The sequence below is a fragment of the Pelobates fuscus genome, chromosome 1, assembly GCF_036172605.1.
Source record: "Pelobates fuscus isolate aPelFus1 chromosome 1, aPelFus1.pri, whole genome shotgun sequence".
In the NCBI taxonomy this organism is placed as follows: Eukaryota; Metazoa; Chordata; class Amphibia; order Anura; family Pelobatidae; genus Pelobates; species Pelobates fuscus.
The window spans coordinates 438,963,513-438,985,800 of NC_086317.1; the positions used below are offsets into that span (position 1 = coordinate 438,963,513).

Sequence of the window (22,288 nt, forward strand, 5' to 3'; positions counted from 1 at the left end):
TGTACAGAGTCGACTTTTAAGAACCGGTTTTTCAGCACTTCTTCCAGTTGCTCCTATCACAGTAATAGTCCTTCCAGATGGAGGAGCAACTAGATTAGTCACCACTGAATGTTCAGCACCAGTGTCGATCATGAACGCACTCCTTTTCCCCCCTATTGATACATCGACCATAGGCTCCGCTCGACCAAGGGGGATGGAGCCCGGTCGGTATCAATAGTCCTCCATGACAGTGTCAGCCAATCCTACAAAGTCCCTACCTTCTCTATCGCGGGACCTTTGCGCTGCTGGAATATACCTGTCTTCCCTAACACTTCCTCTGTTCCCATTACTCCCTCTATAACCATTACTCCCTCCGGGGCCTCCTCTACCTCTCGCTCTACCTCTAAAGTTTCCGTAGCCTGCCCTGGGTTGGTCTCTCTCGTACTGCTCTCTTTGCGGACATTCGTTCCTCCAATGCCCTTCTTCCTTGCAATACGCGCATTGATCCCTACTCAAAGGCTACCTACTCCATCTATTATTGCCTCTATCTGGGCCCCGTTTATCTACGCCTGCGATCGCTACCGCTAGCATATCAGCCTTTTTACGCATCTTGCGCTCTTCCTCTTTCTTACTTTCTGTATCCCTGTTCATATAGACCTTATTTGCTACCTCCATTAGTTGGGTGATGGACATACCTGCAAACCCTTCTAACTTTTGTAGCTTGCGCTTAATATCTCCGTATGCTTGGCTGACAAAGGCGGAGTTAACCATTCGGGAATTGTCTGCGTCTTCCGGATTAAAGGGGGTATACAAGCGGTATGCCTCCAATAATCGGTCATAAAAGACACTGGGCGCTTCATCGCTTTTCTGGATCACCTCAACTGTCTTCGACATGTTAATGGCTTTCTTTCCTCCGGCTTTCATGCCAGCAATTATAGCGTCTCTATAGGCTCTGAGTTGAACCATATCAGCACCATTTACGTTCCAATCGGGATCGGTGTTGGGATAGTGTGTCGCGGCCCATGCTGCTGGATTGGCTTGGTTCAAAGCACGGGCTCTATCCTCTAATGCTTTAATGGCTGCTTGATTTATTCTTGTCCTTTCCTCATTGTTAAATAAAGTCATTAGTAACTGCTGGCAATCAGCCCATGTCGGATTATGCGTCTGTACTATTGAGGTGAACAGATCAGTCATAGCTTGTGGTTTCTCAGTATACGAGGAATTATGGGTCTTCCAGTTTAAAAGATCGGTTGTGGTAAATGGGACATATACGAAGACTGGGTCAGCGTGTGCCATTTGACCTGCGGCATCGATATAAGCTGACCCGGGATTCAGACGAAGAGGCATCTGATAGTGCTTTAATTGTTGGGCACCAGTCAACTGTCGGGTTTGGATGGGGCTACGTAGAGAGGCGTCAGTCATGGGTTCCGGTCGGGGAGAGATAGGGTATGGGGATGTGGGAGGTCGGTTTTGGGAAAAGGTCGTAAATAAAACACTTCGAGCCGAGCTAGATGAAGCTTGACCGGAAGTCTGAAGTGGCGCCAAATCAGGATATTCGTTTCTAATGGGGGTGGATTCTGGTTCCGGAAGGGGAGATTTAGTACGAGGGGGGGTGGATCCTGTACTGGAGGAGGAAGCGGAAGTGGATGAGGGTAATGAGGGGAGGGGTGCAGGACTTCCTGCGTTTGCGTCACTTCTTCTTAACGGAAAGTAAGGGGGCGGCAAAGGGATCTCGGACTCAGGGGGCGTGTCCAAAATGGGCCTAACACCAGTCCTAGTGGACGAGCAAGTCCTAGCTACCATGAGGCGACACTGCTCCTCGTGGCATGTCTGGAGCCATTTTGGCGAGTCATTTACGGCCTGTCTCCAACAGTCAATATAAGGAAACTGGCCGTAAAGTTCAGGCCTACCCGATACAGCCACGTGTAAGCGCTGTACCAGAGTTGGATCCAAACTGCCACGTGGCGGCCATGCCGCAACCAAAGTAGGCCACTCCCTAGTACACAAAGTGACCAAACGTACAGGAGACATCTTTACCCCAAAATCACAAACTTTGAATCCCTTTTTAAAATTCTTAACCATACATCCTAAGGGATCCGGAATCGTTGACTGCGACGCACCCATACTTAACAATGGAACGTCGTCGACAACGAATACTATACACGCGTACTATTCAACAGTCACACCCGTTTCCTCTGGCAACAGCACCACGTGGTACGGTTACCAAGTGAAACGTACACAATAACAATAAACACTCAGGGAATTCCCGTACACACACAGCTGTTACACCAGTCACTATATAATCAATATTATGCCCTTTGGCGTAACTATACAGTCACCCACGCTATAATTCTCTATATACGAATTACCCGTCTATAACACACCCCAGTAACATCGTCTTTTACAAATAGCGGTTACAGTACGGTTAGCATAGGTCAAAGCACAAGTTAAGGTCACAATACAATTATTAGTGGTTATGGTGTTAAACATGCAATGGACGACAATGATTAGTACTTATTATATAATGTCAGTAAATATACAGGGTTATGGTACCGTGCACTATAATACAGCAACACACTATTAACACTCTCGCTAGACGGCTGAGCTCGCGCTATCTAACAAGATATACACTTTACTAAAACAATCGTTAACACATTTACAATTCCCAACTAAACTATTGGCCAGTACCTTGAATGGACTACCTAAAACTATATACACCCGTTTTGGTTAGCCACACTGCCCAATCACCACATATATAGCGAGCTAGAGAACCGAATTTACACAGGCGCCTCTTAGTCGCACTATCAAAAGTCTAGTGGGTTCCAAATTTACACGCCTTCCCACTTAGCCCAGATAGGATGAGAACTAGCGAACCGAATTTACACAGGCGCCGCTTAGTCTCCCGGTCCCTCCGACCTAGCGAACGTAATATACACCCTAGAACGCTAGTCTAGACAAGACACCGGTGTCCGGCTAGGGCTATTTACACCAGGACCCCGCCTGACTAACCAAATCAAACGGTCTGACTAAAGAGCGTTCGATCGAGCGGTGCGCCTTCGCTCCTTCCCTCCGACAGAGGGGGCAGATACACAGATTCAAAACCCCTTTGGGCCTACCGCACAATCGGTATACCCCTAGTGGGTCCTGCCGTCTAAAACAGCAGTTGTCTTACCTCCTCGTTCCTGAACCTGAGTTCACACTCATCGACGGGGACACCCCAGCACTTCTCACGTAGAGGCCGATGATCTCCTGGACAACAGACCAGTGGCGCCGAGACGAAGGGAGGTCCACGCAGAAGTTCAGGGGTGCAGCCGTAGAGAACGTGGGCAAAGATAGACCGTCTCACGCCTCTGCCTCTCAGCTACCGTTGAACGATGAGCTTCCCGGCCAATGCACCAAATGATACCGGAGAAACTGACGGAAGCCAAGCACAGAGAGATGGACACAGGTTTCTTCAGGAAGGAAGAGATTCTTTATTGGATCACCGATCGGGACTCAGAGGGACTAGCGTCACCAAAATACAGCAAAGTCTGAGTACTGAATACATAGAGTACATTCCTTATATAGCACTGTAGCTCCTCCCACAATTAACTACACCCACACATACCCTTAACCTATTTAATAAATAGAGTCTAAACTCATCCATCCGGTCTAACCACGTGGCTCATCTGATACAAAGGAGAGGGACGCGTAATTCCAGTTCTTACATTCCTGCACCTGGTCAGTACAGTGATAACAGTATCTTAGCTACGTGTAATTAACTAACTGATACTACAAACACATATACATACATATGCCTTGTGGCAATCTTAGCCTGCTAAACTTGTATTTTACTGGAATTACATCACAGTGCCTCTCTTTTCTTTGGCTAATTTTTGGATGCAAATCGCATACGTTAGGGTTGAGGGTGGTCTGTGGATTTCAGTTCCTGCCCAATTCTTACATTAAAGTGGCAGCGATAAGCTCTTTGCATTAAAATAATGGCCCTGCAATTTAGAAAATAAAATTCCACTATTTTTACTCATAGTTCCTTTGTGAAATTACCCATGATAATCTCCCAAGACTCAGTTATGATATGTACCTGCTACAAAAAAAAATTGAACTAGTAACAAATAAGCTATTTACCTGTAAAATCCTACTCTGGATTTTGGCCCACCCTGTACTTTTTCAAGTCCTTACAGTATCTTAGTGTTCTGTGTGTATACTATAAAGAAAGTTATACATTATCCACTGAGTACTGTAAGCAATCATATCTTTTAGGAGGAAAAAGTGGTTTCATGTTTTACAGCATCCCTTCATTAGGACTTTGCTGCTCGGACCGGTAAACGGGACTTGCCTTGAATTGAAGCATTTTATTTGCATATGGTGTAATTGGGTGGTGTAAAAAGGATTTTTTTAAAAATGTAGAAGTTTCTTTGCTTGTGCTCGTGATTTATTTATTTATTTTGCACACATACTATGTAGATCAGCGATGGCTGATTTTATCACTGTGGAAGTGCGTTGCATACATTTTGCATGATTTACCCCTAGTCCTGCTGATTACCAGATGGTTTTAAAGAAAGTCTGCAGTGCTGCTGGTAGTCATCGCTGATACCATCAGTTTGTAGGACAGTTGAATACCTAAATTACATCTACAATGACAATGTTGGCCAGCACTTATTGATAAAGACCATTTATTTCAGTTTAGTCTGTACTGCTTAAAGAGTTACTCCACCATGACCTTCCACATTTATTACATATAAAAAAAAAAAAGAATAATACACAATTGCAGGAATTGGCAACCTTTGGCAATCCAGATGTTGTGGACTACATCTCCCATAATGCTTCGCCAGCATTCTGGTCGTTAGAGCATTGTGTCATATGTCCACAACATCTGATGTGTCTAAAGGTTGCCTGCTCCTGCCCAAAAGGTCCCATCACCCCCAACGCTAAAAAAAGTTTTAAAATAAAGTTTACCTTACCTGAAATCCAGCTTCTCTGCACTCCCCCCTCTTTCTTCACACCTGCTTTTTTGTGATGCAATCAAATACTTCTCATAAACATTTGATTGGCCAGTTTAACCGGTTTAGTGCGCATGCTCTGAGCCAGCAGGGGGAGAGGGAGTGGGAAAGTAAATGGGGGAAGACCATAAAAAAATTAAACGGAAGGGATAGGGAGGCAGGAGGGAGGAGAGACAGAAGCATACAAAGGGAAGTGCACCCTGAGAACAGACGTTATTTTTGCACAAAATTGACAATTGGCAATCTAGATTACAGTTCCGGGCTGCCTATGTCACGTGTGCCGGGTGTGTATCTAGCCCTCAGCACACAAGTGCAAGCATCTCTATATGTTCAGCGTTTTCAAGCAGAAACGCTGCACATATATATTCCTTCCTCCATTCTAAACGCAGAAGTGCTCATGGACGATAGAGTGACTCTTTAAGTGACGTTAGTTTGTAAGCATTCTATATATTCCCAATTGGAACTTTACAGTTTGTCAGTGTCTGGATTTTCTCTTTTTTTTTTTTTTTTTTTTTTTACTTTCTTTATGATTTGTTCTTCAGTCCAATGCAATTATCTGTTTGCTTTTTGGCCAATCCAGCAAATACTGGGAACCAGATCCTCTCTATTTAATTCTGAAGTTCCAGGTACAACTGTCTGTCATTACTTTCTTCTAAACAAATCTCTATCATTCTCCTCTCTACTGCATTTGCTATGGAAACCCTAATTTAGAATGTGATCTGTGTTTACTATGTGTTGTTTTTTGTTGTTGTTGTTTTGGTGATATTGATGTAATTTCTTTGTTTCCTTATTAAAGGTGGAACAGGTGAAATTACTGGATCGGTTCAGTCCTAGCAACAAGTCGACCTCTGGAACTCTGTATCTCACTGCGACCCACTTACTGTTTATAGACTCTGTAAAGAGAGAGATCTGGGTATGTACCTATGTTAAAGAAATGGCTGTACTGTGTGGACAGTGAATATGTGTAATTGTAGGATGCAAATAACTGATGGTCATTATCAGAGCATATGCTTTTTTTTTGTTAGAAATTTTATTGGTAAACAATGGAAGTGCTCACTAGTAGACCGGATTCATTTAACATAATAAACAATAAGTTTATTTAAGAAATCTGAAATTACTTACTGAGCCAGAAATCATTGCAGCAATATGGGTTGAACCCTATGCATTCTCTTAGCTTGGGGTTCTGTAGCTCCGTGTGAAAGCTATTCTGGTATTAGTCCATTTTTTTTTGCCTTGATGCTTTGTCTACCATGGAGCCTGACAAGATCAGTTGGAACTGAATAGAGCTTTGTAACTGTTTGGGAACATGGTACCTGCTCTTTGGCCCACCTGTTGTACTTGTAAGAGGGTGAGAAGTTTTTGCAAGTCTCCTGAGTTTAATGAAGTCTTTGGAACTTACCATGTAGTAAAAACATTTAGTGTAGCAGTCACCTTTGGCCAGTTAATTTTGAGTTTTCATTCGAGTGTCTTAAAACGTTTTGGAAAATAATAATTTTTTTTAAAGAAAAGAATAATAGTTACCTGTCAGAGAGGTACGGTTGGGTCGGATACCGCAAACTTGCACTCTATAATAAAAAGGCTGGCCTGAACCATACCTGGATGTAAGCTTTTATGTTTCTACAGAAACGGCCTTGTCTAGGTTTTTGTTCATCAATTAAAGGAAATGATATTACTAATGTTATATTACTAATGTTTTCTGCTACTAATATGTTTGAAATGGGGAAGAGAAACACTGCATTTTAGTAATGCACATCTGCCTGGTCTTTGGATCATTAGTCTTTGGGTGTTTCTCTAAAAGTTGAATTGTAACAACATTAAATTCTTATTTGAACTCTTCATTTATTTGTTAGACGATATGCTTAGGAATGTATTTGGAAAACATTTCTACATAGCCACTGGTATTACCAGAGGGTATTTACTGGGTCACATTCTGGCCACTTGATCATTTTGTGTGATCACAACAGTGTGTCTGTTATATGGGGACTGTGAATGGGGTAGGAGTGATCGTGAAATCTAGTGCTTCACTCTGATTAGACTACAATTCAGAATGTAGTTAATGGAAACATTTAAACGTTATAGCTGAAATGTATGATTGTTTGCTGTTAGATTTTACACCATCACATTGCTGCTGTTGAGAAGCTTGCCTTGACTACTACTGGCTGCCCTCTAGTGATACAATGCAAGAATTTCAGGGTGGTGCACTTTATAGTCCCAAGAGAACGTGACTGTCATGACATCTACAACTCACTCGTACAGCTCTCAAAGCCAGGTAGGTAAATCGTTAAGTGTCGCAGTGTACATGTTATGTGGCTAACAATAGCAGCTTACACAGCTCTGTTTGCCATGGATAATAGCAGAGGATAGAAAGTTAGAGTTTCTGTTATTATACATCATGAAAATCTCTTTCATATACATTTAAATAAGATTAAATAAGTATTGCAATTGTTTACTGTTAAAGCTTTTTGATGCTTCCTTCAAGATTGCTGCCTCGGTAGGTGTGAATAAATATGTTGCAGGCTGTTTGCAATCTGTCTAATGTAATCATAAACATCTTATATATATTATGCAGGTGCACTTATTTCATATATCATAAAGACTGTTGCCTTAGAGGAACACTAAAAAATAAATTAAAAAAGAATATATATTAGAGGTGCTCCTTATTTTTGGAATATTGAGCCTGTCTTGGTATGTGTTTTTTTTTGTTTTTTTTTTATTCCACATAAACCTATAACAATAAGAGTATATCATTGAGCTGAATTACACGTAATACAGCGTATTATCGATAGAAAGGCATAATACTGATACTCCTCTTTCGCTGTCCCTGCAAGTTAATGGTACTCCCATCAGCCCGTCCTTGCAAGCTCGTGGTGTTATCTTTGATTCCCGCCTCACCTTTGTGTCTTGTGTCTAATCTGTTGCTAAAACCTGTCGATTACACCTGAAAAACATTGCTCACATCTGCCCCTTTCTTATGAAAGATGCTGCCAAGGAGCTTGTTCACGCTCTGGTAATCTCTCGAATAGATTATTGTAATTCTCTCCTAATTGGTCTCCCCAGAAGCCGTACTGCCTCACAACAGTCAGTAATAATTGCGGCTGCCAGGCTGATATATTTTTTTATTATTTTTTTACTCCTGTCACCACTTGGTTGATCCTTTCACTGGCTTCCTGTATTCTGTAGGAGGCTATTCAAAATACTAACCCTTACTTCTAAAGCTTTAATCGACTCTAGCCTTTGTTATATTTCTGCACTAATTCCTAGGTATGCCTCTTCTCGGTCTCTCTGCTCTGCCGGTGACCTCCTGTGTGCTGCTCACACCTTTTATTTCTAATTCATGCTTGCAGGACTTCTCGCGGCTGGCTCCTTGCCTTTGGAACAACCTGCCTGCCCCTGTCAGACTCTCCCCTAATCTTTTAAAATGTCAACCAAAACCAATCTCTTAAGAAAAACTTGTGGCCTGCCAGAGTAACGTCTATTTCACAAACCTGCCTCCTAAAGAGCTACACTCCACTCTCACCTCCAGTTCTGCTACTTTCTCACCTTGTTATCTAGTTGCCCCTCCATGTCCTCCTTATTGTGTTTTTATACCCCACCTCCTCTAGACTGTAAGCTTGTTTGAGCAGGATCCTCTTCATCCTATTGTGCCTGTAACATTTTGTTATTTTATACTATTGTTAAGCGCTGCGGAATAAGTTGGTGCTATATAAATGCCAAAATAGTAGTAATAATAATTAATTATAATAAAACAAGGGCTTTTAGTTGTAAAAAAATAAATTAAATAAAGTAGGGCAAGCCGTGGAGGTCTAACTGAGTAAAGCTAAATACCCTGAGGCAGTAGAATAAAAATAATGGAAATTATACTAAATCCAAGGCAAGCCCATGACAAGTAAACAAAGGGCATTACAGTGAAAGTAAAGAATGCCCGCAGTGAGGGTTTATTATGCAGGGGCGCATAAGTACTCCTGTGTGTAATGAGCAGAATAGAAGAAAACAAGCTCTTTAGATATCCAAAATGGCTGGGTTACCAGACAGCGAACACCAATGCCCTTCTAGAGAGAATTCTGTGGTTCCAGGTTACATTTTCTAAGAAAAAAAAATAAAAAAGACACGCTAACTGTTTTGCACCAAAATTTCACCATCATTTGTCAGCTCATTACTAGTAAACACATATTATATATGGGAGCTATGCTTACTTTATTCTATTGGCTTTTTTATTTTTTCACTTAAAAAAAATATTATTATATTTACTGTCATATGCTTCATGAACATTGAAAATGCATGTAAAGTAATGGAACAATCAAGATGTTTGTACTTGTGATAATGACTTCCTTCCTCTCTTCTTGTAAGTGAGCTATGATGATCTCTACGCATTTTCTTATAACCCAAAACAAAAGGAGTCTGAAAGAGTCCTTGGCTGGCACCTTCTAGATTTGAAAGAGGAATACCAACGTATGGATGTGCCAAACATTTACTGGCACTGGTCGGATGTTAATCGGGACTATAAGGTAATTCCTTATGACTAGAGAATAATATTTAAACATAAAAATGTTTAGCAAATTCCCTGGAAACCTTGGAAATAGGCAGACCCAAAGCTGGGAGATACCCTGCAAATCAATATTCACACTGTCGCCATCTTGTAAATAACAGCAAGCACACGTGCAATAATAAATTTAAAGATATACTCCAAGCACCATAACAACTACAGCACTGTAGGGCTTAGCTCAAGAGCCAATGAAACTTTCTGCTTAGGAACTTTTGGCTCTCTGATGTTAGTAGTGGAGGCAGGGAGCAGCACCTTGCAGACCCCAGGTAAGAAGTAAGACCATTCAGAAAGGGTTTGACTACTTACAGTGTGGGAGCACCATAACCACAACAGTTAACTGCAGTGGTTATGGTGCTCAGTGTTTCTTTAAGGGAAACTGCAGTACTGTCCCTTTTTAATATATCAATATCTCTTGTAGTTTTCCTCTCTGTTTTCTCAGTTTGCCACATATTGTGGAAAACCCATATTATTATTATTATTATTATTATAGTATTATTATTGCATTGGAGTGCTGCTGACTCAAACTTAAATTTTTTACTCCACTGGCAGGTCAATGGCAGTGCTATTCATAGATTATAAAATATCACAATTTATACACTGCACATACAGATTCCAGACACCATGACCATTTCAGATCACTGAAGTGGTCATGGTTCTTGAAGCAGCCCTTCCATGTCGTGGTTCTGGTGCAAAGAGACTGCCCCTACAGTCTAAGCAATGCAAACAATGTCTTTTCAGTTTACATTTCTAGCTATGGACACCGCTAGTAGCTGTCACTCGGCCACTAGAGGCCTTCCTGGTGCTGCCCTGCAATCTTTGCATGACCGACATTTGGCATTTTCATGCTCCGCATAAAAACACATAAATTACCTTTTTTCAAATTTCATTTTTATAGTTAGTGAGCCATTTTAAATGTTGTGACTTAGTCATGTGTTAGATCATATTAGGAGCTTGTTTGTCCCTCCAGTGAAGGGTGTGTCGCAAAGTTGTTTGACATTGTATTAAATTCTTTATAGGTGTGTGACACATATCCAAAGGACCTTTATGTCCCTGTAATGACAAGCAAACCTATTATTGTGGGAAGTTCAAAGTTTAGAAGCAAGGGAAGGTTCCCAGTGCTATCATATTATCACCAGAAGAATCAGGTATGTATTAAATGAACACATGATCCAGGAATGTATTATTTGGAATATTGAACTATATTGTATGGTGGAGTAGTGTTGAATTGATGTTTAAAGAGAAAATTACTGATCTTGTTATGCCAATTTTAGTATATATTTACTTTTGGAAGTCTGTGTAAACTTTGAAAACCAGTACAACCATTCTCTGAATTGTCTGTGAACCATGTTTGTTTAAAAGGTTCAAACAAATGTTATTACATTTAGTATAGAGTGTTGCAGCTTGATTTGCAGGCATTTGTTCTTAAATTGCTGATGGTAGGTTGTACATTTTGGAAGCTAAAATAAATTAAGCGAAACTTACTAAAACAACTTTAACCCCTGTGTGACATGTCATGATTCCCTTTTATTCCAGAAGTTTGGTCCTTAAGGGGTTAAAGGGACACTTCAATTTCTTTTTATTGACTCTCAGTTTGCTACAACATTGTGGGTATATAGCGCATTAGTAAGGATGTTTAAACAAACATTTAAAAAGGTAGTGACCTAATGAGTATACTTTTCTGCATATCCACAAGGTTTATGGTTTTTGCAGGGACCAGTAATTTGAGATTTCAGCACATTATGCAGCAGCAGTTTATGGGTTGCACACAAAAGCCATGAGATGCTGTACTACAAAAACTAAAAAAACTGATTGGGCTTGCATTCTCGTGTGTGTGTGAAGGCATGTAGTCAGGGACATCTGGTCAATCATGAAGATGAAGAGTTGGTGTTGTGATAATACATGTGCACTTAAAATAAAGTAGAATGATATTTACATGTTGGCTATTTAGTGAATAAGCCCTGTAACAATAATATCAATGTTTCAACCGCAAAACAGGCACTAAACAGTTAACCATCAATTTACAAAATTTAGGATTAATTTGTAAGGAATTTTAGTGAACATGGGACAAGACATTAGGACGCTGGGTTTCTCACTAAAATGCTCTTTGAGTTATACTGTTGCACAATACAGTACACATAAAACCACAACTTTGACATTAAACTATTGTCTGTTGTTTTTTTTAATTCTAAATGTTTTTTAGCCAACTGAATTACCAAAAAAAACTCGAGGTCCAATTTTTTTTTGGTCTAATTAGGCAGCAATTTGTAGGTGTAGCCAGCCTTTGTCTGGCTTTAGTGCAAGGTGTCTGGAGGATGAGCACATGTTACAAGCTATCAGCAAAGCCAATCCCACATGCAGGAGTATGTACGTCATGGACACAAGACCAAAGGTAGGTAACCAATTCACTGTTGTTTTATTTTATAATGCTAATGTATATCATAAATTAGACTAAGCTCCCAGGGCACATCAACTGGACAAATATAGTTTGTCATAATCATGGCTTGTGCACAGTTACTTCAGTAAATGCCAGAGCTACTAATTAACACGTTTATAGCAGATACTCCAAATATTTCTAGTCTGTTAGTAGTTAGTGGAGAATGTTTTGAAGCAGACTTCTATAGAAAGTAGAATGCTGTAAGATCTTTCTGTAGATGCACGCAGTCTTCTCTTTAATCATCAGCCTGTGTCAAAAAGCCCCTCAGATTCAAACCAATGGAAGAAGATTTAGGGGAAGCAAGAGCGCTGCTCGTGTGTGTTCTTCCATAACGCCCAGTTAGCTGATTCTTATGTGCCTGCTTCTCTGTTTTTGAGAAGGGCAGGTGCTCATTTCATTGCTTTGTGGCACTGAATTATTAGTCTTTTTTTTTTTTTTACTGTAAATTGTCATTGCCTTAACTGCACACATTTGTTGGTCCTTTCGCCATTTTTTTAGAACTCTATATAGTTTTGCATGATGTCATCCAGCAGGTTTACAAATTCCATAGGAAAGCATTGAATCGATGCGTTCCTATGGGAAAGGCCTACTGCGCTTACCGCGCATGCGCTTTAAGTTCTCCCATCAGATGATGTCAGAGGAGAAGGAGACGTCGATGCTGGAATCAGCTAAGTGTATAAAGTTTCTTTAACCCTTTACATGGCGGGGGGAACTCGAGGGCAGAGGGACAATATAAGGTTAGGAATACAGCTTTGTATTCTTAACACTAGAGTTTCCTTTAACATGACCACTGAAGTAGACTGCGACTTTTTTTCTAGATAACGTATTACAGGACCAGGTGTATCCGCTTGCGATTTTGTGTAGACAAATGTAAAAATACATTTAAAGCATCTTCAGATTCTAATGCATTTAATCTCAAATTATTTTTGCAGCTCAATGCTTTGGCTAACAGAGCAGCTGGGAAGGGATATGAAAACATCGACAACTACTCGAATATTAAATTTCAATTTGTTGGAATCGAAAATATTCATGTTATGAGATCCAGTCTGCAAAAACTCTTAGAAGGTAATGCTTTTGGTTTCTCAGATATTGAATCAATTTACTGTAATTTAATTTATCCCACTAGCCAAAATGTTGATTCATTACAAATTATGAAGTTAATTTATCAAGATGTCCCAAATCAAATGATCAAAAACAATAACAAAAAAACTGTTTATGATTTATTTATTAGCTGATTTATAGGTGCAGCCAACATATTATAAACATTACCCAGTGTTTTTTTTTTTTAGAGAGCTGTACTATAATGTGCCTAAACATTTTTTGCGTCAGGTTTTTTTTTCACCTCAAGGGCCTTTTATCGCAAACATCTTTTAGGTCTGGTGCCATTAAATCTGTTATTCCTATAATTTATATTTACTTAATGGTAATAGAAAGAGAGACAGCAAGACTTGAGTGTGCATGTGTTCTATCGCCCAAATGCCACTAGAGGTCACAAGATTCCATCTTTTCACTAGTTTGTTCAGTCCATTGTATATAGTGTAACATACTGAGTGTCATGGACCCAGGGTTGAAGGGTAGGAGTTCCTCTTGCTTGGGTGGGAATTTTACAACGGTCATTTGTTGTTTCATGTTGGAGATGGAGCCGATTATTTGTTGTGTTTTTTGGTGGGGCTGAGGGTTATTTGCAGCAAGAAAATCATGGAGTTATGGAAAGAGGACTTGATGGAGAACTGTATGTACTGTTAATTACCCTATTGTATGCAAATTACCCTCTGTGGGTATTAGGGATGCACTGAAATTTTGGCTGCCAAAAATGGGCCAATCCCATTTCGGCCAAAAATAGATAGCTTGCCTGTCACACACAGAGGATTCACACCGCTTCCCCTGGCCGTGCCCCGCTCCAGCATCCCTACATGCTGACCGTTAAGAAAATAGAGAACTGTGCCGGTGGTGGCTGCGACCGGGGTACGGGAGCCCCTACCCTCCTCCTCGACATCTTCCTCCGGGATCATGGCCTCACCAGACACCGGGGCTGCTCTGGAGAGGATCCCACGAAAGAAAGAGAGGGCTTCCCCGGGGACCGAGAACTGGCCATCCTCAGGGTCAAATATTATGGCCGGGCATCATGGCGGGGGTGGATAGGGGCCACCGGAGACCCCCAAGGGCCGGAGAACTAGCAGGAAACAAAAAAAGCCAAGGTAACTAGCAAGGGCACCATGGGGGTGTAGGGGGGAGTATACACAGTGCTGTGTACTAAGGCGTGCTTATGGAATACCCAGAGCTGTGTACAGCACTGCTTCCTGTATATCCAGCATAGTCCATCCCAATCTGTATATAGTACTGTTCATTTAGAGGTGTATGAACATAGAGTGATTGCATTACAATAGTAAACATTATGTTTTGTGTTCCCATGCAATCCTAACTGCAAAACTGATCAGTGTACCTGGAGTGTACTGTGATCAAAAATATTTTGTATATTTGTGTGTATGTAATATACACATTTGTTTCCCTTTTATTCATTATATGGTTGTGTACAGCAATGAACATGTTGGTGGTTAGAGGAACACTATAGTCACCAGTGCAACTACATGTATTTCTGACCCTATAGTGTTAACACGACCATCTAGCCCCCCTGGGCCCCTCATGCCTCCATTACTATATAATTTTTTTTTTACTGTATTCAAGCCAGAAGCTGTAAATCTGCATGCTGTTAGACTCAGGAAAAACAAGCAGTCTGCTGATATGTGATAGCCTGATCCAATCACAGTGCTTCCCCATAGGATTGGCTGAGACTGACAAGGAAGCAGATCAGGGGCAGAGCCAGCATGATTCAAACACAGCCCTGGCCAATCAGCATCTCCTCATAGAGATGAATTGAATCAACGAAGCTCTATGAGGAAAGTTCAGTGTCTGCATGCTCCTTATAGCAACGAATACTTCGTAATACAGGATGGTCCGAAATAGCCTAGGAAGCCAAGGAGTAATGGGGTAATCTGCCGGAGTTCCCGCAGGCCGTTACACTGAATTTGATGATAAAAATCACAGATATATATTTCTGTGACTTCTTTGAAGGCATGTGAGGGTCTGGTTAGTCCCTGTCCCCTAAATATAGTAAAATCTTAACTTTATTCAAGTGTCCTGGTGCTGTCTCAGCCCCTGATCTGCTACATGGGCAGACATCAGACATGATGATCTCAGCCAATCACAAAGCATTGGATTGGCTGAGATGGTCAATTCTGCTGATCTCAGCCAGGGAGGCAGGCTGTGGTTGGAGCCGAATGCCATCCTGGCCAATCAGAATTTCCTCGTAGATCTGCATTAAAGACACTGAATATCAGTGCTGCACAGTGTGCAGCACAGCCCCAGGAAGGACCTCGAGTGGCCGTCTGAGGAGTGGCCGCTGGAGGTGTCCCTAGCCTTTAATGTAAACACTGCCTTTTCTCTGGAAAGACCTTGTTTACAGCAAAAAGCCTGCAGGGATTGACTGTACTCACCAGAGCAACTACATTAAGCTGTAGTTCTTCTGGTCACTATAGTGTCCCTTTAAAGATATAGTATCTAAAGAGTTTAGCCACTATAGTCCAACTTAAGATCTTGAGGAGTCTCTAGGTTAAAAAAGGAAGGTTATTAGCAAGAGTTTGGGGAATTGAGGCAGGCATTTGTGTTCCTTGGATTTGTTGTTACATCCAGCTATATTCTTCCAATCTGCAGTGGACTTTTTGTAGTGAATAGTATTCCTATTGTATCTATTGATTTCTATTAACGAGTTTAAACCCAAGATGCATTCTAGTGGTGTCCACCTGACGTCTAGGTGCTAGGGCCTTTTTGCTTTGGCACATATTCATTTGCCTATTTAGACAAAATCTCATAAGAGCAGACATTAGGTTTCTAGAGTAGGGCCAGCCAAGAATGGGGTACATTAACGCTGTGGCAGGCAAGATATGATCATATACTGTAACTTAAACCCCTGTTATTTTTTGCATAGATAAGATGTTTTTAAATAAACTATTCCATTCTGTGAGACTTGGAAGTGCTGTTTAATGAATGAGCGAGGGCGCTGGATCTTGTATGTTGTAACATAAAATATAATGATGCCTCTACACGATGCATCAATGGACTAAATAAACCTACATTTTTTACGTCTTTTAATTGCAGTCTGTGGGACAAAAGGCTTGTCGGTTAACGACTATTACAGTGGTCTCGAAAATTCTGGATGGCTGCGCCACATCAAAGCTGTACTGGATGCCTCTGTCTGCTTAGCTAAGGTAATAAGCGACATGTTTTTCATAAATACATGTACCCAGTTTGCTGTGTGTCCCCTTTCCAGCAATTTAAGTAAAAGGACATTCCAGGCACCAAAAGCACTTTAGCTTGCTGAAATGTTTTTGGTGTGATGTTCCTGTCCCTTCAGGCTTTTATTAACCCCTTAAGACCGCAGCCAAATGTACAAGTTGTGATCCAAAAAAACGTAAACAAAACCTGGCATTTGCGCTATATGTCTGTCCAACCATAATTCACCTCTTTCATATTAAATGCACCCCCCATTATTATATATCATTTTATTCAGGGGAAACGGGGCTTTCGTTTAACATCAAATATTTAGGTATGGAACATAATTTAATATGAAAAAAATATTTAAAAAATGGGAGAAAATAAGAATTTTTTAATTTTTTTTAGTTCTACGTGACATTCTAACTGTGATGTCATAATACTGTTTGCTTTTACTGCAATACAATACACATATTTGTATTCAGCGATGTCTCGCGTGTAAAACAGTACCCCCTATGTACAGGTTTTATGGTGTTTTGGGAAGTTACAGGGTCAAATATAGCGTGTTACATATTTCAGTTTTTTTACATTGAAATTCGCCAGATTGGTTACGTTGCCTTTGAGACCATATGGTAGCCCAGAAATAAGAATAACCCCCATGATGGCATACCATTTGCAAAAGTAGACAACCTAAGGTATTGCAAATTGAGTATGTCCAGTCTTTTTTAGTAGCCACTTGGTCACAAACACTGGCCAAAGTTAGTGTTAATATTTGAAAATGCAAAAAACTAATTTGAACGCAAATTTTGGCCAGTGTTTGTGACTAAGTGGCTACTAAAAAAACTGAACATACCCTATTTGCAATACCCTGGGTTGTCTACTATTGCAAATGGTATGCCATCATGGGGATAATTTTCATTCCTGGGCTACCATACGGTCTCAAAGGCAACCTGGCGAATTTTAATGTGAAAAAACTGAAACGCAAACCTTATATTTGACTCTGTAACTTTTGAAAACACCATAAAACCTGTACATGAGGGGTACTGTTATACTCAGGAGACTTCGCTGAACACAAATATTAGTGTTTCAAAACAGTAAAACGTATCACAACAATTATATCGTCAGTGTAAGTGCCATTTGTGTGTGAAAAATGCAAAAAATGTCACTGTCACTGACGATATCGTCGTTGTAATATATTTTACTGTTTTGAAACACTAATATTTGTGTTCAGCGAAGTCTTCCGAGTAAAACAGTACCCCCCATGTACAGGTTTCATGGTGTCTTGGAAAGTTACAGAGTTAAATATAGTGCTAGACAATGTAATTCCCTGAACTTTTGGCCTGGGTTGGCAGGCAGGTCCTGCAAATTGTAATTAATAAAATGACCTAATTATGTAAAATTATTACATAAATATATGCGTAGAATTATTATATATATATGTGTGTATATATATATATGTGTGCATATATATGTATATAAATTTTTTTAATTATTTTTATTTATATATAGGTATATACATAGTGATATATACGTATATACTTATGTATATAGATATATATATTATTTCGTTCTACATGTATTTTTATATCAATATATATATATTAATTTTAAAATACAGTTAGAACGAAATTACGCATGTTTATATATTTTTTATCTATTTTTTTAAAATTATTTTTAAATTATTTTTTTATTTATTTTTTTAACGTATTTATATATTTATTTATTTTTTATTATATATAAATATATATATAATTAAAATTATATATATATTTAATCAATATCATTGTACGTGTATTTTGATATTAATATATATATATAATTATGTATATATTAATACTAAAATACACGTAGACAGTTTATGCATATTTATGTGTATGTGTGTATATGTGTGTATATATATACTTAGATCATATATATAATAAATATATATATGATCTAAGTATATATAATTTATTTTTACACTGTTTTAAAATTTTTTATTTTTTTTTCAGACAGCAGGGGGAGTACCTGTCATTACAGGCACTCCCCCTGCTGGCAATGCCTTGGACGGCTATGCCGTCCATGTGATCGCGGGGTCCTCGCAAGGACCTCGCGATCACATGGCCCTGGGCGGCTGAAGAGGACGCAGGGGGACTCCCTGGGCTCCCAGGTAAGTCCCCCATACCGCGATCGCCGGCGTGGGATCGCCGGCGACCGGGTAAGTACATAAGATCGCAGGACGTACTATGCCGTCCTGCGGCTTTTAGAGCCACCAAAATAAGGACGGCATAGTACATCCTGCGGTCTTAAGGGGTTAAAGTGTCAAAGTGCCACGGTTAAGCTACTATCAACGAGATTTGCAGGAGAAGGCTGTTTGACTTATGCTATTTGTAATGTGTGAAAAAAGTGCTGTCTTTTGCAGGTTGAAAATGGTTGTGACAGCTGGAATGAACGAGAGAGTTAGTTAGGAAGAATGCATAAAGGTGAATAGCACCTTGAATCCACCAATTATAATATGGCAATGGTTGGTATTGTAGCTACATTGCAGAATTAATCAACGCATTATGATGTACAGACTGCTGATCTTACAGAAATTATTTTCTAGTAGAAATGCATATTCCTAATTCCTGTAACACATTATTTGTTGTAAAAAGCCATTTTATTATTGGGAAACTAAACCAGATTTGTTTCTGTGTGGTGTGCCTGTCCCAGAGATAATGTGTGGATTATAGTTCGTCCATATTAATGCCAAATGAGAGATGGGGATCTAACCCTAAATAAAAGTAATCTCTTGGAAGATTATCTACTTACTGGGTAATTCTTCTCTCTAGGACAGTCTGCCTCTGCATTTCCCCAAATTATTATGTATTTTCACTTTCTCAGCCTTCCCACACACATCCTATATTATGTATTGGTTGGTTTTTTTTCATGTGTAATAGATGCTTGCGTTATACCTGGCAATCTTTCATCCCTTCTGGACATGTTGCTTTTAACCACTTTTATTTTACCCAACTGTTCTTTGATTATAAGCTTATTTTAAGTTTGGCCTTCTATTCAAATTTGTCTTCACCTTAACTAGTTTGTAATGAATGCATTGTTTTTAGATCTCCAGTGCAAAGAGCTGTGAAATATGTTGGCACTTCAAAACTGACTTGTCCATTTTTGCTCTATTTTTGTTAAATAAATCATGACACAGTGTAATATGTCATGTGTTGTTGTTCATCTGAGGTTGTGTTTACCTAATTTTAAGACCTGCTAAGGAACAGATTGTCATTGTGTCCCGAGATGTAAAACCATAGAATTCAGAGAGGGTGTACTTTTTCTTTTTCCCATGACTGTAACCCTAAAACTGTTTGTGTGTTATCTCCGATAATTTTGTCTCACTTTGCTGAACATTGTATCAGGATGCATTCATACGTGACCCATTTCGACAAAGCATGGTATTGATTAGCACTGAATTCCGGCCACAGCTCACAGTAATTGTATTTGTAGGTAGCTGTTAACCAGGAAAGATTAAAATATTGCACCTTCAACTGAATGTTTTTTACTCTCAAGATATATATATTTTAATATTTATTCTTCTCTCACTGACCATTTAAATCACACAAGCATTTATTCATAAATTACCTTTTACCTAGAAATTGGTAATTGGGCAGAAAACGAGTGCAATAGAGTTTTTTTACTATTCATTAATGATTAGCAGCTGACAGTAAATTTAGACTAAAATAGCAAAGTTACGTAAACAAAACAAACAATGGACTGGATGTAGTGACTCATCCCCCTCGAATTTGTAGTAAGTCCCATGTAAACGTCTGGTTACTAATATACAAATTTATTCTTGAGGCTTAACCTAATTCTTAGATGATATATTGACATCTCTGGGGGGATCGTTCATTGCATCCCATGTTGATCTTGTTAGCTGTTGCTCTGTATTAGACTGCATGCACTGCCTGCCAGCTGTAATATCTGGAGATTTCGCAGAATCATTTAGTATGTCAGTCAGGTTTACTGTGGAGCTAAATCATGTGATAGCAGCTTACCGGCGTCAAGATGGAACTGTGTTCATCCATGCTTTGAATGCGAATTAGAGGAAAACTCAAAACATCCTTCTCATTCTGTTTGATACAACTTGTTAACTATTTCCTAGAAACGGCTGAAAAAACTATGGCCTGTTAGTAACCTCGTTCATTATTCTGCATTTGTTTAAATCAGAAATACAGCTAGTACCGATAAATGGGAACAACATGGGGAACTACAAATCGCAAATGATCGATTTGGATTTATTAATCCTAATTTATTAGAATCAAATCACAAACGCAATCATTCATTTCTTATGTAATATAGTCCGTGAAGGTGACGTTCTTATATTTGAATGCTCAATGAAATACAAATCTGGATGAATAAGTGTACGTCTGTCTCGCTAGATCACATTTTAAAGTAATAACCATCTTCCCTTACACACAGAGTGGAGGAAGACACTCTATTTTTTTATTATTATTATTATTCGGCCGTGGTTAATGAGAATCTCTGGGATTCCTGCTGTGTATTGCTTCTCCGCTGGGACACATTTTCGGCTTGCAGCTATATGTCTAAAACGTATTTCACTGCCGTAGCCAACAGCTGAGCTTTGCTACTCGGCTGCAGAGTTGAAGTAGTTAAATTTGTTTTAGCTAGAGATGTCAAACGTGCATAGCGAGGGACCTCGCTGAATTCCCTTATGGGCTCTTTTTCTTCTATTAGGGAGTTTTAAAACGATTCAGTGAATTGCAAAAAAAAATAAATCAAAACACAAAATGTTTCCTTTTATGATTGTCGTTCTGATTTTGCCAAAATCATTTGTGGTTGATTGTCTCATAAGTTCACATGTTGTCATTTTTCTTTTTTCATTAAATATTGTGCAAATTGCAATAATAAACAAGTACATGTGTCTGTTCTAAGGTGGGGTTTTTTTTTGGGGGGGGGGGGGGGGAACTCCTCTTACTCTTACTTGGTCTTTATTCGTCCATACATATTCACTGGAATATAAATACCGTAATCAAATCTCCTCGTTTACAAAATGTATCCAAACCTGTTTCCTGTGTCTCTGCTTGCAGGCTGTACATGACGAAAAGGCCAGCGTGTTAGTACATTGCTCCGATGGCTGGGATCGTACTTCTCAAGTATGTTCGCTGGCATCCATGATGCTGGACTCACATTACAGGACAATTAAAGGATTCATGGTGAGCTTTTTTGGTATCTTTTTTTTAGTCGGGAAGACTTAAGGTTTCTCACAATAAATTATGGTAACATTAATTCAAATCCCCCCGAGCTAATGAGGGACATTAAGTGGTGAATATTTTTAATTAAGGAAAGCAATGCATACAATTTTGTGGGGGATTTATCTGAAACATTTGAGATCTATGACAATTGTGACTTATTACTTAAATCATTAAAGGGACACTATAGTCACCAGAACAACTACAGCTTATTGGATTTGTTCTGGTGAGTAGAATCATTGCCTTCACGCTTTTTGCTGTAAACACTGTCTTTTCAGAGAAAAAGCAGTGTTTACATTAAAGCCTAGTGATAACTTCACTGGTCACTCCTCAGATGGCTGTTAGAGATCCTTCCTGGGTCATGGCTGCCTAAAATGCATCCAAACATTCAGTATGTCCTCCCTCTGCATGCAGACACTGAACTTTCCTCATAGAGATTCGTTGATTCAATTCATCTCTATGAGGAGATGCTGATTGGCCAGGGCTTTGTTTGAATCAATCATGCTGGCTCTGCCCCTGATCTGCCTCTTTGTCAGTCTCAGCCAATACTATGGAGAAGCACTGTGATCAGGCTACCACTTCTGATGATGTCAGCAGACTGCATGCAGTTTGCCTCAAAAAAAACAAGCAGAGTTACAGCTTCTGGCTTGAATACAGTAAGAGTTTTACTATATTTATGGAGGCATGAGGGACCCTGGGGAGCTAAATGGTGGTTTTAACACTATATAGGGTCAGGAATACATGTTTGTGTTCCTGACCCTATAGTGATCCTTTAATATTTAGTAATGGCTAATAAAGTTATAATTAAACATCTCTCGTACACAGGGAA

At 39.6% G+C, this 22,288-nt stretch overlaps 1 protein-coding gene across 1 annotated transcript in view; it reads left to right on the plus strand.

Annotated features, from left to right (window-relative positions):
- The window catches only part of MTMR6 (myotubularin related protein 6), a 42,137-nt gene that overhangs the window by 11,146 nt on the left and 8,703 nt on the right, over window positions 1-22,288 (plus strand). The window contains exons 2-9 of the mRNA XM_063444888.1: window positions 5,776-5,892; window positions 7,086-7,248; window positions 9,327-9,484; window positions 10,539-10,667; window positions 11,777-11,911; window positions 12,889-13,021; window positions 16,112-16,221; window positions 21,298-21,423. Coding sequence (XP_063300958.1) covers window positions 5,776-5,892; window positions 7,086-7,248; window positions 9,327-9,484; window positions 10,539-10,667; window positions 11,777-11,911; window positions 12,889-13,021; window positions 16,112-16,221; window positions 21,298-21,423 — 1,071 coding nt within the window. The remainder of the gene's footprint in view (window positions 1-5,775; window positions 5,893-7,085; window positions 7,249-9,326; window positions 9,485-10,538; window positions 10,668-11,776; window positions 11,912-12,888; window positions 13,022-16,111; window positions 16,222-21,297; window positions 21,424-22,288) is intronic.